The sequence below is a fragment of the Mandrillus leucophaeus genome, unplaced genomic scaffold (assembly GCF_000951045.1).
Source record: "Mandrillus leucophaeus isolate KB7577 unplaced genomic scaffold, Mleu.le_1.0 Scaffold91, whole genome shotgun sequence".
NCBI classification, from domain to species: Eukaryota; Metazoa; Chordata; class Mammalia; order Primates; family Cercopithecidae; genus Mandrillus; species Mandrillus leucophaeus.
The window spans coordinates 6,001,871-6,017,009 of record NW_012109919.1 but is presented as its reverse complement, the minus strand read 5'-3'; the positions used below and the strand labels follow the sequence as shown (position 1 = coordinate 6,017,009).

General features: G+C 37.2%; 1 protein-coding gene across 2 annotated transcripts in view; it reads left to right on the top strand.

Moving 5' to 3' along the window:
• MCTP2 (multiple C2 domains, transmembrane 2) overlaps positions 1-15,139 on the top strand; it is a 198,105-nt gene that overhangs the window by 37,956 nt on the left and 145,010 nt on the right. For both annotated transcript variants that reach the window (XM_011969822.1, XM_011969821.1), the window contains exons 4-6: positions 10,415-10,557; positions 11,334-11,410; positions 11,944-12,055. In XM_011969822.1, coding sequence (XP_011825212.1) covers positions 10,415-10,557; positions 11,334-11,410; positions 11,944-12,055 — 332 coding nt within the window. The remainder of the gene's footprint in view (positions 1-10,414; positions 10,558-11,333; positions 11,411-11,943; positions 12,056-15,139) is intronic.

Genomic DNA, 15,139 nt, shown 5'->3' with positions numbered 1-15,139 from the left:
GGTTGTGAAGAGTTGGCTATTGGGAACCTATCTTTGGAAGACTTGAAGGTCTGTTGATTCCCATATTGTGTGTATGGAATCAGGCGTCTGGAAGATGAAGATGGTTCCACATGAGGCCTCTCCATGTAGCATGTCTTCCTCATGACATGGCAGGTTCAGAGTCTTCAAGCTTTTTATGTGGAAGCTCAGGGCTCCAGGCACAAGGGTCCCAGCACAAGGCAGAAACTGCATCACCTTTTAGGACGCGGCCTTGGAAGGAACACCGCACCACAATGGTTGAAGCAGTCACCCAATTCAAGAGGAGTGGGGACAGATACCCTACTTTTTTATTAAGTACCACAGAATTCGGGGGCTATTTTGTAAAATTACTGTAGTTCTGAAGCCTTTAGAGTGAAAACAATCTGGGTTCAAGGCTCAGCTCTGAACTTTCTAACTTTCCTCATCCTTTAAAACATTTTTTTATTACCTATATTTAAGGCACAACATGATATTTTGATGTCTATAGTGTATTAGTTGTCTGTTCTTGCATTGCTATAAATACCTGAGGCTGGATAATTTATAAAGATAAGAGACTTAATTGGCTCATGGTTCCACAGGCTGTACAGGAAGCATGATGCTGGCTTCTGAGGAGCTTACAGTCATGGCTTCCAGGGAGCAAGCATGTCACATGAGAGCAGGAGCAAGACAGAGAGCAGGGAGGTGCCACACACTTTTAAACCACCAGATCTTTTGAGAATTCACTCACTGTCGTGAAGACAGTACCAAGAGGGATGATGCAGAGCCATTCATCAGGAATCCACCACCATGACCAAATGACCTCCCAACAGGCCCCACCTCCAACGTTAGGGATTACATCTCAGTATGAGGTGTGGATGGGGACACACATGCAGACCATATCACATAGTGAAATGCTTCCTACAGTGAAGCCAATTAACATATCCATCATCACATAGTTAGTTTTTTGTGGTGTGGTAAGAGCACTTAAAATCTATTCTCTTAATAAATTTTTCATATATAATACCCTTCCATTACCTGGAGTCCTCATCGTATGGTAGGCCTCCAGACTTACTCATCTTACATAACTGCACCTCGGTGCCTTTGACCTACTTCACCCTGTTTCTTTGCTCCCCTTCACTTGGGAAAAAGTCTTCTACTTTTTGTTTGTGTGTATTCGAATTCTTTTTAGATGCCACATATGAAAGAAGACCATGTGGCATGTTTTTTCTACGCCTGGCTTATTTCACTTAGCATAATGTCCTCCAGGTTTATTCATGTCGTTGCAAATGGCAGGATCTCCTCTTATAAGACTGAGACGTATTCCTCATCCTTAAAGAAGCAGTGTAAAGCATGTATATCTCCTTTTGTAGGATTAAAGGAGATCATTCCCATGTTAATGTTATTCTTGAATTTTGGTCCTGTTCTATTTTTTTTCTGTAAAGGCTGATGTCCATTTTCTTAGACTTAGATTTGTGCTTAAATAGTAGCTTGGGTGGAGGATTATATCTAGTAATTTTTAATAAGAAGAAAAATGTGAGAGTATCAATAATCACGTATGCTTTGGTAATAATGAATTTCTGGAACACAGATTACTAATACGCATATAGGCCTTGTAGACTTCACCCCTTATAGAGATTCTAAGCAACTGTATTCATTGATTCTCTGGCTTACTCCTTTCTTATATTTTTTTCTCCTCTAAACCTTTCTAGCTCTTTTTATTGCAGTATTCTAGCTGCTGCCTCTCCTGTCCCTTTTTTCTATGTTGTCATGCCTTATTCTAACTTTACATGGGGCCCTCCTTTTTTCATGTTACAGGGACAACCATGTATGAGGTCTCTAAGCCGAAATTCACACCCTTTTTTTGCGTGACCAAAAATAGGGATACAGGCATATGGGAGTGTGTGTGTGTGTTTGCTTGTTTTGAGACAGGGTCTCACTCTGTTGCCCAGGTTGGAGTGCAGTGGTACAGTCCTGGCTCACTGCAACCTCTGCCTCCCAGGCTCAAGCAGTCCTCCCATGTCAGCCTCCCAAGTAGCTGGGACAAAAGCTACGCACCACCATGCCTGGCTAATTTCTGTATTTTTTGTAGAGGTGAATTTTGCCATGTTGCCCAGGCTGGTCTTGAATTCCTGAGCTCAAGTAATCCACCTGCCTCGGCTTCCCAAAGTGCTAGGATTACAGGCATGAGTCACCACACCCAGTGCAGGCATATGTTTTTAATGACCAGTTTGCCAAAAGCCAATTAGTTCAATCATGTATTCAACCAAATGACCAATTCACTGAAATTACTGAATTCATCATGTTAATATATTGACAATGCTTTTCTTCTTCTATTTATAAAGTTATGACTATTGATATTCTTAAAAATATTGGATGGGGACTTTTAAAAATGGCTTTTGAAAGTCTCTGGGTCATCTTAGTTGATGGGTTATAAAGACAAAACCAAAACAGCATTTTAAAGAATATTTAATTTGTGTCAAGTCAAAACAGTAAATGATAGAAGAGACTGAATATCTCATAGCTTAAGCTGCAGACCCACAAAGGGCAAGTGTAAGGAGAGAAAAAGGGAAGGTGTTAGGGGAAGAGGTGGGGGAGGGACTGAGAGTAGGGGAAGGCAGGGGAGGTACGTGGAGGTCTGGGATGGTATGGGGTGGGACTGAGGGAGTTCATGGGGGCTGTGGTGCTGCGAAGAATCCGAAGACCCAGGAGGACCTTCTTCCCCTGTTCTTAGACCTGCCCTATGTCTCATTGTTTATCCTCTGTGAGTTGCTATAAACTTTAAAATTAGTTAAACAAATTTTAGTAACATTGAGAATTTCAGGTCATTGATTTTACTATATATTGGTCATTGGAAATTCTTCCAGTAAATTGGACTTTGATAAATTGCCTGGAGCTATTGCAACTCAGGGTCTGTCCGTGGACAGACCTTGCCCAAGGTGCCAATATGTGGCAGGTCCATTTAGAGGAAGGAAGTCAATCGTATTTGGGAGAGAAGTTCGGGAATAGTTCAATCAGAGTGTGCTAAATGGCAAAACAGACAGGAAGGCCAGTAGAAGATTGGGGAAGAAGCTGTTCTATGGCTGGTATCAAAAACGGCTGTGAGAAGCATGTGGCCCTTATCTACAAAAGAAAGATAATGGGCCGTGATAAACCTTGGAATGTGCATGTTCTGTTTGTTTTGGTGGATAAAACCACTGGCTTGGAATTCTGCTAGCTTTGAATCTACCACTATCAGAAGTAGTATAGATTTTTCTCTGCACAGGAGAAAATCCTTCTTTCTCAGATGGCTGAGGAAAAATGTCCTGTAAATTTCCATAATGTCCATTAGGGTTTCTGAAGAGGTCAGTTAAAAGTGCTGCACTAGGCTGATAGCTCAGCTCTACTGTGAGAGGCCAGAAGCACCTGTTCAAAACTTAGACACAACTTTTTTATTTTTATATTTTCTGGTGTCAAAGTCAGAACTTAGAGATTCCATCTAAAAGAAGCTCAGGCATGATTCTTTTCCCAAGAAAAAGAGAAGATCCTAAATATGTGTATATATTCAGAAGACTATAAATGGATGTGTATAAATAGAATAGTCATTTATTACTCTTACCCTATTAGATAAAAAATTTAAAATATATACTTTTTGTATGTTTCCAAATATGATTTTTGTCATTGGAGTTTTATATATGTAGCTCAGTGTCCCTAAAGAGCTGGTAAATAATTTAATTACTGACTTGAATTTGAAATCTTAAGCTCTCCCAAGGAAAGTTATCAGATATTCCAAAATGTGAACTTAGTGTTAAAATATAGTGATAATTTCCTTTCATGAGCAAACAACTACTTCGGGAAATATATTTGATCAGAAAATTTTTCAAGCTAAAGACATTTCTTTTGGATAAATTGCATGGCTAAATTTTATAACTTGGCAAGCATGCTTTGCTAATAGCAAGTAAGTAAACTTTTCCTACAAATAATGCTTTTGTATTCAACACAGTGTATTTTTAGTCCAAATTAGGAATGCTAGTTTTTAAAAAAATGTTACATAGAAAGTGTATACATATATATGCACAGACATACAGATAAAGTGAACATTAAACTGAATCATAGAAATGTATTTATGGGCCAGGCGTGGTGGTTCATGCCTATAATCCCAGCACTTTGGGAGGCCGAGATGGGCAGATCATGAGGTCAGAAGTCCGAGACCAGCCTGGCCAATATGGTGAAACTTCGTCTCTACTAAAAATACAAAAATTAGCTGGGCCTGGTGGTGGGCACCTTTAATCCTAGCTACTTGGGAGGCTGAGGCAGGAGAATTGCTTGAAACCAGGAGGCGGAGGAGGTTGCAGTGAGCTGAGATCTTGCCACTGCACTCCAGCCTGAGCGACAGAGCAAGACTCTGTCTCAGAAAAAGGTGTATAAGGATTCTGATGTTTTATTAATTGAAGAAAGCAGGTAAATGATGTTGTATAAAGACTGATCCCTTTTTGTGATAAGTGTGTGTATATGTACATTTAAGCATGTAAAGTCTAAGTACATATCAGCATATTAAGCTTTTCTAGATGGGAATTTTTTTTTCTTTTTTAAAAACTTCCTTCTTTTTTTTTTTTTTTCACCATTGCCGTGAGTTATATCAAAAAAAAGCAAAGAGAAGTTGTTTGTAATTAGAGCTGAATTTTAGAGGTTCATTTTATTTGCATATTACAATTGTTCTTGAGCCATTCAATGTGATATTGACTGTTTGTATTCACTATTTGTATTGGCACCAGCCATGTTCTTCAATAGCACTCTCAAGGTGGCAAGAGTTCCTAAAAATGATAAGAAAAATCAAGGGGAGAACAAAATCTTCAAATTCTATAGTTCTGGGTGACTATTTCCTGATGATGACTTGAGTTGCCATGGGTCCTTACTGAGCTGCCTGTTATTTTTATCAATTGTATCTCCAAAGTGCTCTGAAATTCTCAGTGAATACAGCAGTAGGAAAGGAAGTAGCCAGTCCTTATGAGGACTTAGTGATTTTTAGTTTTTATACAGCTCTTTCCTTCTAGGACAGCTCAGATTATTTTATAGAAATGTTCCCAAATCACGCAGAATCCCTGCGAGAAGTAAGATAAGGAATTTTCTGTCAAACTTAAGAGAAGATGATGTAAATTTCACACCTTTAGAGGTGGCAATAGAAGAAATACTATAGAAACAAATTAGTGTACGTTAACTTGGAAAATTAAAGTAAAATAAATGAATATTTAATTACTGCTACATGCATTGCCATACACTCTTCCCCTTTATAACTTCAGTAGTAATACTAAAAATAGCACTCGTGAGGCATTCTCAGCAGATGGCCGAAGCCTGCTATCATTGAAGTATATTGGATCATTCAGTTCTCAAAATGATCCCTTGAAGTTGATAGTTTTCTATCTCACAAGTGAAGATATTACAGCATAAGGAAACTGAGTAAATGGCCCACAGTTTTATAGTTAGTAAAAGGAAGGTCTGGGACTTTAATTCACCATGTCCATCTAACTTCAAAATTTAATCATTCATTCATCACATAAGTATAATCCATCTACCAGGCATATTAGGCATCTCTGGTCATTAATCTTACCTTCCAAAGGAGCTTTGATTTGGAGAAATTTCATAATATACTCACAGGTGGTCCAAATAATGTTTTCTATATTTAAATACATTTGTAAAATATGGAATAGAAAAGTTTAAGGTGTTTTTTGATTTTGTTTGTTTAGAGAGACAGGGTCTTGCTCTGTTAGCCAGGTTATAGTGCAGTGGCATAATCTTAGCTCATGGTAAACTCTGAATCTTGGGCTCTAGCAATTCTCCTGCTTCAGCTTCCTGAGTAGCTAGGACCACAGGCACATGCAACCGCAACCAGCTAATTTTTTTTTTTCCCCCCCCAGTGGAGATGGGGTCTTACTGTGTCACTCAGGCTAGTCTCAAACTCCTGGCCTCAAGTGATCCTCCCGCCTTGGCCTCTCAGAGTACTGGGATTATAGACATGAGTCACTGTATCCAGCCTGTTATTTGTACTTCATTTCTTAACATAGTTTAATATTTTACTCTATATTATGAAAGTTCTAGGCTAGGAAATAGTAAGTAGCTTTTTAAAAATGGTTTAGATCACATACCCGCTCCCGTCGTGGAGTGTCTCTCGAGATGAAGTTCTATGGAAGTGCTTTTAGGGCATTTTCTGAAACCGTGAGTAGGTCCTTCTTGTGGTCTGGTCCCAGCTTTCTCCTCAGTCCTCAACTCTCTGTTGCTATATTTTCTCAGCTACCAGGTTTCCTAGCTTTACCCTCTTTCTTCTTTATTCTAAATTATAAGCTGCTGTCAGATTTATATTTCTAAATCTTGGCTCTGAACACTTTAGCCTGCTGCTCGTGAGTGAACCTGAATTTCCTTCCCTCTTCGTATTAAAATAATTCCAGATGAGCTAAAGGCTTAAGTGGTGAGGGGAAAAAAAAAAAAAAAAAAAAAGACTATAAAATCAGTGGAAGAAAACATAGCTGAATTAATTTAAAATTTTGTACAACATTGCTTCTAAATAGGATGTTAAACTACAAAGCCATAAATACAACTTAGGTAAATTTGATGAAATAAAAATGAAAATCACTTATTGCCAGAAATCACGTAAGTCTAAACAAATTCTGACGAGACTTATAGTCAATGGTTGATTGATTTCCATAATGAAGGGCTCATTTAAATCCATAAGCAAAAGACAAAACCGTGGGCCATTCATATTCATTTCTCCAACAGTTTCATTGTTAAAATTTTCCTCTGAATATAATCACTTACGGACTCCAAGATAATTATAGAAGGATGCCTATTGCAGTATTGTTTATACTAGTTAATAAAATTGGAAAAGATATTAATATCCATTATTTAGTAACTAATTACATAAACTAACACAATACCATGAAAATATATTCGGTTAGTTTTTTAAAAAACAGTTGATCTATATTGCTGGTATGAGCAGAGCTCCAAGGAATGGTAACTGTGAAAGCATGAGTCCACTAAAAACAATTCCATTTTTTTTTCCTGTAAAATGCCCAAGAAACTATATATGGTGGTTATATTAGACAAGTGAGAATCAATGAAGAGTACTAGAGTAGAGATTTTACTTTTCATCCCTTTCAGAGTTGTGTGCATCTATTACTTTTCTTAAAAATTAAAAAAAAAAGAAAAGAGTACAAACACCTGTATTTATTACAGATTATAAACTAAACTCCTTATTTTGCCTTTATAGGCTACTTGGGCCTCTGACTCATCTGTTTTTTACTACTTTATTTCTCATTGTATGTTCTTCCCTTAATCTCTGGATAGATTGAAATGCATGCTCGGCACCACACCACTCTAGTCATTTTGAGTCTCCTTTCCTCCTTCGCTTTTAGAACAGATGCCTCCTACTGGAATGACCTCCTTCTCTGCCTGTTCTGATCCACCCATATTTCCACTCCCATCTTCTTTATTGCAGCCTCCACTGGTACTCCAGCTAGAACTAATCTTCCCCACCTATGAGCCATTATCTTTCCCAGGTTCACTTCTGTTGGGACACTTCCTTCTTGAACTTTGTTTTGTATGTCTGGGTTGCCTGCTGCCCCTTAGGTGAAGAAGAGCAAGATCTGGGTTGGATGCACCTTGTAACCTCCTGGAGTGCTCAGCACAGAGCCACACTCGGAAATGGCTGGAAGCTGTTTGTGGCTCATTAGCATGCCTGACAGGTGCAGCATCGAGGGAGACATGATGACCCGTAGTGTCAGTGGGCAGGAGTAGAAACAAGGACTGTCACATGTGGTCGTTAGGAAGGGAAGTGGGTGCAGCATTTTCAGAGGACTGATGACTGGCTGTTAGTTTTGCTTAACATATATATATGCGCATATATGTGTATGTATATAGATACACGTATGTGTATATATGTACTGCTGTGTGTTTGGAATGGAGCAGGACACTAGCGCCATGAATGCTTAACATCCTGATAGTCTACATTTGAGGCTGAGGGACTCCATCAGGTCCACATGGCAGAACTGGTGACAGTCCCAGAATGGAGGCACCGTCTTTGGACTCCTGGCTTCATTCTCCTCGCCGAATACCACACTACCACAAGAGCCTCATTGTGTCTGAAGCTCCCAGTGAACAAGGTTAAAGTCCACCCATTCAGGTGTCATCTCATCATTTGTATAATCTGGGAGTTGCATTCCTGAGTGGCCGACCCCTTTTCAGAAGCTGCCTAGTTGAGATGTCACTTCCCTGACAGTGAGGCACTTAGGCTCAGAGAGAAAAATCACAATGTGCTCCCCCTTCTCTCAAATTTTCCCTAACAATTAATGCGGCACTAACTTGACACCCTCTTTCCTTGTTTGGCTTTGTAAACCCCGGTCCCTTTTTCTATTAATTCCAGACATTAATATTTTCTTTCACGCAACTGCCGCCATTCACCCGTGAAACAGTTTGAACATTATGTAGCTGTCAAGATGCCTGGGGATTACCCAGTATGCCTTGCCTGTGAGAAACTGACACCACTGAGGCCTAGTTTTGAGATGTTTATTTTGAGAGTACGCTGACAAGCATGAAGGCCTGATCCCAGAGTGGCAATTTCATTTAATTAAAGGCCTCTTTTTATTATAGTTTTCCCCCACTTTTTTATATATATATATCAGAATGATTGTTAAAGTCTGCCTCGCCAGAGGTGTTCTCTTCTGCTGTAGGAGGGAGGGGGTGGGCGATTGCACTCTCACTAGTGAGCATTTCTCTGAATGGCTGTGAATGCGTTCATTTTTGCTGTTCTCAGAACTGCCCCTGAACACGGTGTGTGTGCGTGTCTGTGTGTGTGTGCGCATGCATGTGCATGTGCATGCCCAAGTTTAAAATAAAGGCTGATGGGCTTGCACTCCTATGTTACCAAACTTAAAATGTGAGATTTGACTATGTATATGTATATATTTGCAGCTAATTTAGTTTTTGTTTAAAGTTAGTACTCTGGCAATACTGCAAGGCTGACTTCTCAAAATCGTGCCTTACTTAATCTAGTAAGGCTTTTAAACCATGGCTGCTATTTTACTTCGTAGCGATGTTTATTTCAGTTCAAATAGCTGGGAAATGTAGTGCATTCCATTTTCCGTAATTTTTAGTACTGGAGTTAAATGGAAATAATAAAAGGAGCTGAAAAAAGAAAAGAATGAAGTGTAATGCATGATGGATATTAATGATTTGATAAATGTTGTGATAGAGTAGCCTTATTAATTTTTGATGTGATATTCCTAGACTATATTGGCTTGATGTTGATATCAGCACTTCATTTCAATAAATATTCTGGGGGCCTGTCTTGGGTACTGTCCAAGGCACAGGGGAGATCCCAGTGAACAGACCGGGCTGTTGGTCTTGTATGCTTATTCACTGCTGTGTTTCAAAATTAGCTATAGAATCATAACTCCCCAAATCAGATTTTCTTTCTTTGTAGCGTTATCAGCTGGCCTTCATTTAGCTCCTCATTGGTTGCTCATTCGTTTGTGCCTTCTTCATCCACCACTTACTAGGTAGTAATGAACAAGTGTATTCCAAGCGTTGTATCATGAGACGCACACGCATGTAACACACGCACAATACATAATTCATGTATTATGTTTTGCAGGCATTTTTTTTTTTACTTGCATTGATCTGAAAAGTGTGGAGGAGGGTCTGCCATCAGCCCTTCTTTTTGCTTTGGGCAGAGTGACTGGAGGGACATTATTCATTTCTTTTGGCGTCTGTTTCAAAGCTCCCGGGGAGGAGCTGGGCAGGTCAGCGGTGTCAGCGCTGAGGCCAGCTGAGGGCCTGGCTGGTGTGGAGTTCAGCTGGCCTGGCTTAGACAATGTTGGCTGCTTTACTGCAGGTGCGGGGAGGCAGCAAAGAATGGCAACTTTGTCAATTTAATCTCTACGCCTGCAGTTTCACTTGTAGCCCCAACGTGCCATCTTTTGAGCCAGTGATTCCAGATATTTATTTATTATGATTATATTTTCAAGTACAGGATTCTGTTGAATCAGCCATCTGGCTAAATGTTTGAAACTGATTTCTTTCACTTTGCACTGACTTGCTGCGGTTCCTACGAGGGGGTGGGCTTCTCCCTAGGACTTCTGACCCTGTTAGCTGGTGCTGGTAGATTTTACTTCTTGAATTTTTGTGACTAGTATAGGGGTGACCTACGAACAAAGAAACGAAACAAAAACTACTCAAGGAGCCGTTTATATTCTACCACTAAAGGGAAAAAAATGTCATTCATTTATCCCAAACTGTTTCATATCTCCCTCTGTCCTCCACCTCTGAGGCCTTTAATCTCTGTGCAGGGAGACATTAGCCTGGGGAGTGGGGAAAGGATCTTTATTTAGTGAAGGTCCCAGGCTTTTACATGTATTTTAAAATTCTATCTTGTTTTCTTTTTCTTTTAAAGGCACAAGTGATCCTTATGTGAAATTTAAGCTGAATGGGAAGACGCTGTACAAAAGTAAAGTCATATATAAGAACTTGAACCCAGTATGGGATGAGATAGTGGTATTGCCAATACAAAGCCTTGATCAAAAGCTACGTGTGAAGGTAATCACAGATGGCTTTCAAATATGCTCCTTTATTAAAGACATTTCTCAGCAATTTCTCATGTCCTCTTAGATGTGAACTTGCCAAATTAATTCTTTTATTAGGACAGATTAAAATAATAATATAGAAGAAATTCCTTATACTATTTGTTGAAACTGTATGTTTCTCTTCGATCAATGAGATACACTCCAGTGAAAATTAGAGTGAAAATAATATCTACATTAATTGTATTTCAGTCTACCAAATGTGGAAGAATTATTACTGGTACTGCAGTAGCGACAAGTACTAAAGCCTTTCTCATTAGGAATATCTTTATACTTAATAGAGCTTCAAGCCACCAGTTGTAAGCATCAATTGCTACAACATCTGGGTTAAAACTGCATGAGTTGAGTGCAGGATGAGATTGCTATAGAAAATTTAGCAAATTTCTATTTAATTGGCAGATCTGCTCACTGTGGAAAATACTAAATTTTAATGACAGACTATTTAAACTACAGAGAGTGGTCCATTGTGCATAACATTTCGATGGATATAAATACTGCCTTAAAAGAAATTATTGCTGTTATTTTGATCATAGCAGGCAAAATGGACAAGATTGAGTAATTTTGTTCTCTGCGTTGGCTTGACTAAATTTCTCTTTAACTATACTATGCAAAGTATTTCAAGATCTGAAAGACTGATTTCAAAATTTCCAACCTATTGCATTTGTTAATAATTTGATAAACTCGGTTGGTTTACCATAATAATGTGATAATTGACCTCTGTCCTCTTTGTAGGTGTATGATCGTGATTTAACCACATCTGATTTCATGGGGTCTGCATTTGTAATTCTCAGTGATCTTGAGCTTAACAGGTACCGTATTTTTACTTTTTAATTGTTATTGATGAATTTTAGAGGGAACTCACGATAATGTTAAATGGTGCTTGTTGAGGTCAAATGACAAAAACAACATATCTAAACAAATGAAAGAGAGCTTTAAAGTGTTATAACTCTCAGTGTATTTTTAAGGATTTTTGCTTTCTGGGTGCCAAATATATTAGTCAGATGTTAAGTATTTTATAATGCATTCTAAAGTGTGTATTGAATTTCATACCTTGATTTGTTAGTATTCAGTTTCATTAACATAGCTTAAAATTAAAACAAGTGTTTACGTTTTATTTGGGTGTTAGGGGAGGGGGATCATTTAACCAACTGTTGAATTAAGCAATGCCAGTTTCTCTACTCTGAATATAACTGTTTTATTTTCACTAAATTTTGTGCTTTCTTAACATTGTGTCTAATCCTTATTCAGAGGTAGGAGACTTTTGCCATAAGCTCTTGTTGCGTGTAGGTCAATATAGTCCTGTCAATAAGTGGTAGCATTGTTTGTTGCTTTTTGGTTGTAGAACAACTGAACATATTTTAAAACTGGAAGATCCAAACAGTTTAGAAGATGACATGGGAGTGATCGTCTTAAATTTGAACCTAGTGGTAAAACAGGGTGATTTCAAGAGACATGTAAGTGGGACCTTTTGTTCTTTTGAAACCGCTCATTTTGTCCTTTTGAAGTGGCTCATTGCAATTGTCCCTTGATAGCTAGCAGATGACTGATATATTTGCAATTATTTTAGGAGGGTTCAACATTTTATGGAGTCTTAAAATATCTGTTTTTTAATACAATGCTCTTTAAGGCACCGGAAAGGAAATTGGTTAAGGAATTATTTCTTTTATATTATTAAGATGATCAGGCTTACATTTGCAACATTTTGGTTTCTTCTTTCACTTTTAGCTGCCAAGTTTTTCATTGGGAGTTCTTTTGGGAAGATACAAATTTTAATGTTCTATGGTCTAGTACCTGCAAATTTCTAGTTGATATAGTACCTATCAAAGAGGTCTGTTACATCAGTGAAGCATTAGATTTTGTCACAGTATGATTGGGACTCTTCTTATAAGCAAAAATGTGGATACAAATCATAATCTTATTTTATTTGGGATTATATCTAAGGCTATATTAGAACAAAAGCATCTTTGATTATGACTTATTTGAAAAGCATTTTTAAAGCCAATTAAAATACCTGTTTTTTAAGATGTGTTATCATTTAGCATGTTTATAATCCAATATAAAAATATGAAGCCTATTTATAATTAGGTCTCCAGTAATGCTTCTTGAATTGAGGCAGTGGGGTAGGGGAGGAGAATATTTTTCTTTTGATATCACTTATGCTTTTAGTTGTAGTTTTTTGTGATGAAAATCATGATTGATTTACTAGTAAACTTGTAGAAGATAGTTTAAAGCAGTAAGAAAACTGTAGTGTGCCTTTTCAGTTGCCTTTTCAAAGATTCAACTAAATATCTGCTATTTTTAATTTGAATTCCTTTTATTACTTCTTTTTCAAAAGTGGCGCTGTTGGCACTTGGGACCTCAATAAAAGAGAGATTTTAATGTTAAAATGTCTTAAATTAATGTTGAAAATAAAAGTATTTTTTCTCACCCCACCTAAAGAAGGAGGGATTTTCTTTAGTTTCTTCTTCATCTTCACAGCATTGCTGCTGCATCTGTGACTCTGGGTTCAGTGTCAGTGATACAGTAGGTGACCAGTGACTTGAGCTGGGGGCCAGGTTATAGCATGTAATGTAAATAGTTATTTGTCACATGGTTGACAACTTGCCAGCTGATATCTTCCAAAATTTTCTTATATATTCAAGTGGGGTTTATAAAGGTAGTTGATTTCTCCGTGAAAATAGCTGCATATTCAAATGACTGCCTTTGTGAATTTTTCTATAGCACATTAGATTATGTTTCGCAGTAATATTGGCACTTAAAAGATATTTCATATTGTCAGAATTGGGAGTTTTAACATAACGCCATTTTAGTTTCAATTTATTTCAAATTGCAGAACAGTTAATACTAGACACAGCTTGGAGTTGTTTTTGTAAAAGATCTCAAAGAGACGATCTTTTCAGGGCTTAAGAATAGCCACAGTTTCCTCTCAGTGTAGGCTTGGTTTCCTCTGACTCCCCACCTCCCATGTTGAAGACTTTGTCAGAATGTCTGTCCGCTCACTCATGTGCTTCCTTATTTTCTTTTGTCTTTGTCTGGCAGAAGCCTAGTGTACAATATATTGATTATATATACACATACAAATATATTTTTATTCCCATATATATGTACACACACATATATTTATCTTGTATATACACAAGTATATATTTATCTCCATATATACATGAATTTATCTCCATATATACACATACATTTATCTCCATATATATACACATACATATATATTTATCCCCACATATACGCATATATATTTATATATAAATGCATATATATCTCCATATATATACACACACACACATATATTTCTCTCCATATCCATATTTATTCAAGTTGGATTTGTAAAGGTAGTTGATTTCTCCATGAAAATAGCTGCATATTCATATAGCTACCTTTGTGAATTTTTATATCCATATTTATGAATATGGAGATATATATGTGTGTGTATATATGTGAATACATGTATATACACACCTTTATACACATATATATGGATCCATATATACATATACATATACACACATATATGAATATCTATATACATGTACATATGGAGATAAATATGCGTATATATAACATATATATAATGGAAAATAGAAAACTGCCTACTTTCTTCTGATTGATAGTTTTTTTCCATTTATATATTTGATCAAAGAAAATTAATTGAGGAATAATTTATTCTGGGCCATGTGTGATTATTCAGCTAACGGTGCATATTGGGAGCCCTTAGGGTAACATAGATTATCAGAATCTTTGTTCTTTTCATTGAGTTTGAGTTACTATTTAAAGAGATTTTTTATATTGGGATTTTAAGTGAGAATGACTAGCATTTGGGACTGGAAATCAATAGATTATTTAGGTGAGATAATTTGTTCATAAATTTCCATTTTCATTTAAACTCTGGTGGAGAGATTTCAGTTTAAAATCTCAGTTTTTTAACCCGTTTTTCTTCCAGTCATCTTTGAGGTAGCCTTTGTTGCTTTAGAACCAAGCTGACAAAAATCTCAGTATGTGCAAAATGTTTATGAATTTACTCTTGTGTCCAGGGACTTAAATGTATATGAGAATGGTGCAGGCAGAAGGGAAGGCATTGGCTAGAAGGCTGACAAACATGCTCTGTGTTCTTTTTCATGGCAAAAACAGGAAAAAATATAGTAGCTAAAATTTTGGGCTCTGTTCTCAGACTGCCTGGGTTTGAATCCTAGATCCACTAGTGGTCTGGTTAGCTCAAAGAATTATTTAATCTCTCTAAGCTATAGTTTCCTCATATGTGAAACAAGGATAAAAAGAGTGTTTTATAGGGTTAAGATCAAAATTATCAAATATGGTGCTTGGAATTGGGTAGAGACACTCAATATATGGTATTTGGTAGTATTGTAGGAAGTGAATAATAATAGTCATTTTCCATTAATTTATTTACATGCTTTGTTTTATATAATTGTTTAAAAAAAATCAAATGAGTTCCTGTATGTCAAAGGGCCTAAATAGTCCTGTGTACCTAAAAGATGGTAATTAATTTTGGTGGTTGGTTTGGGTGAAAA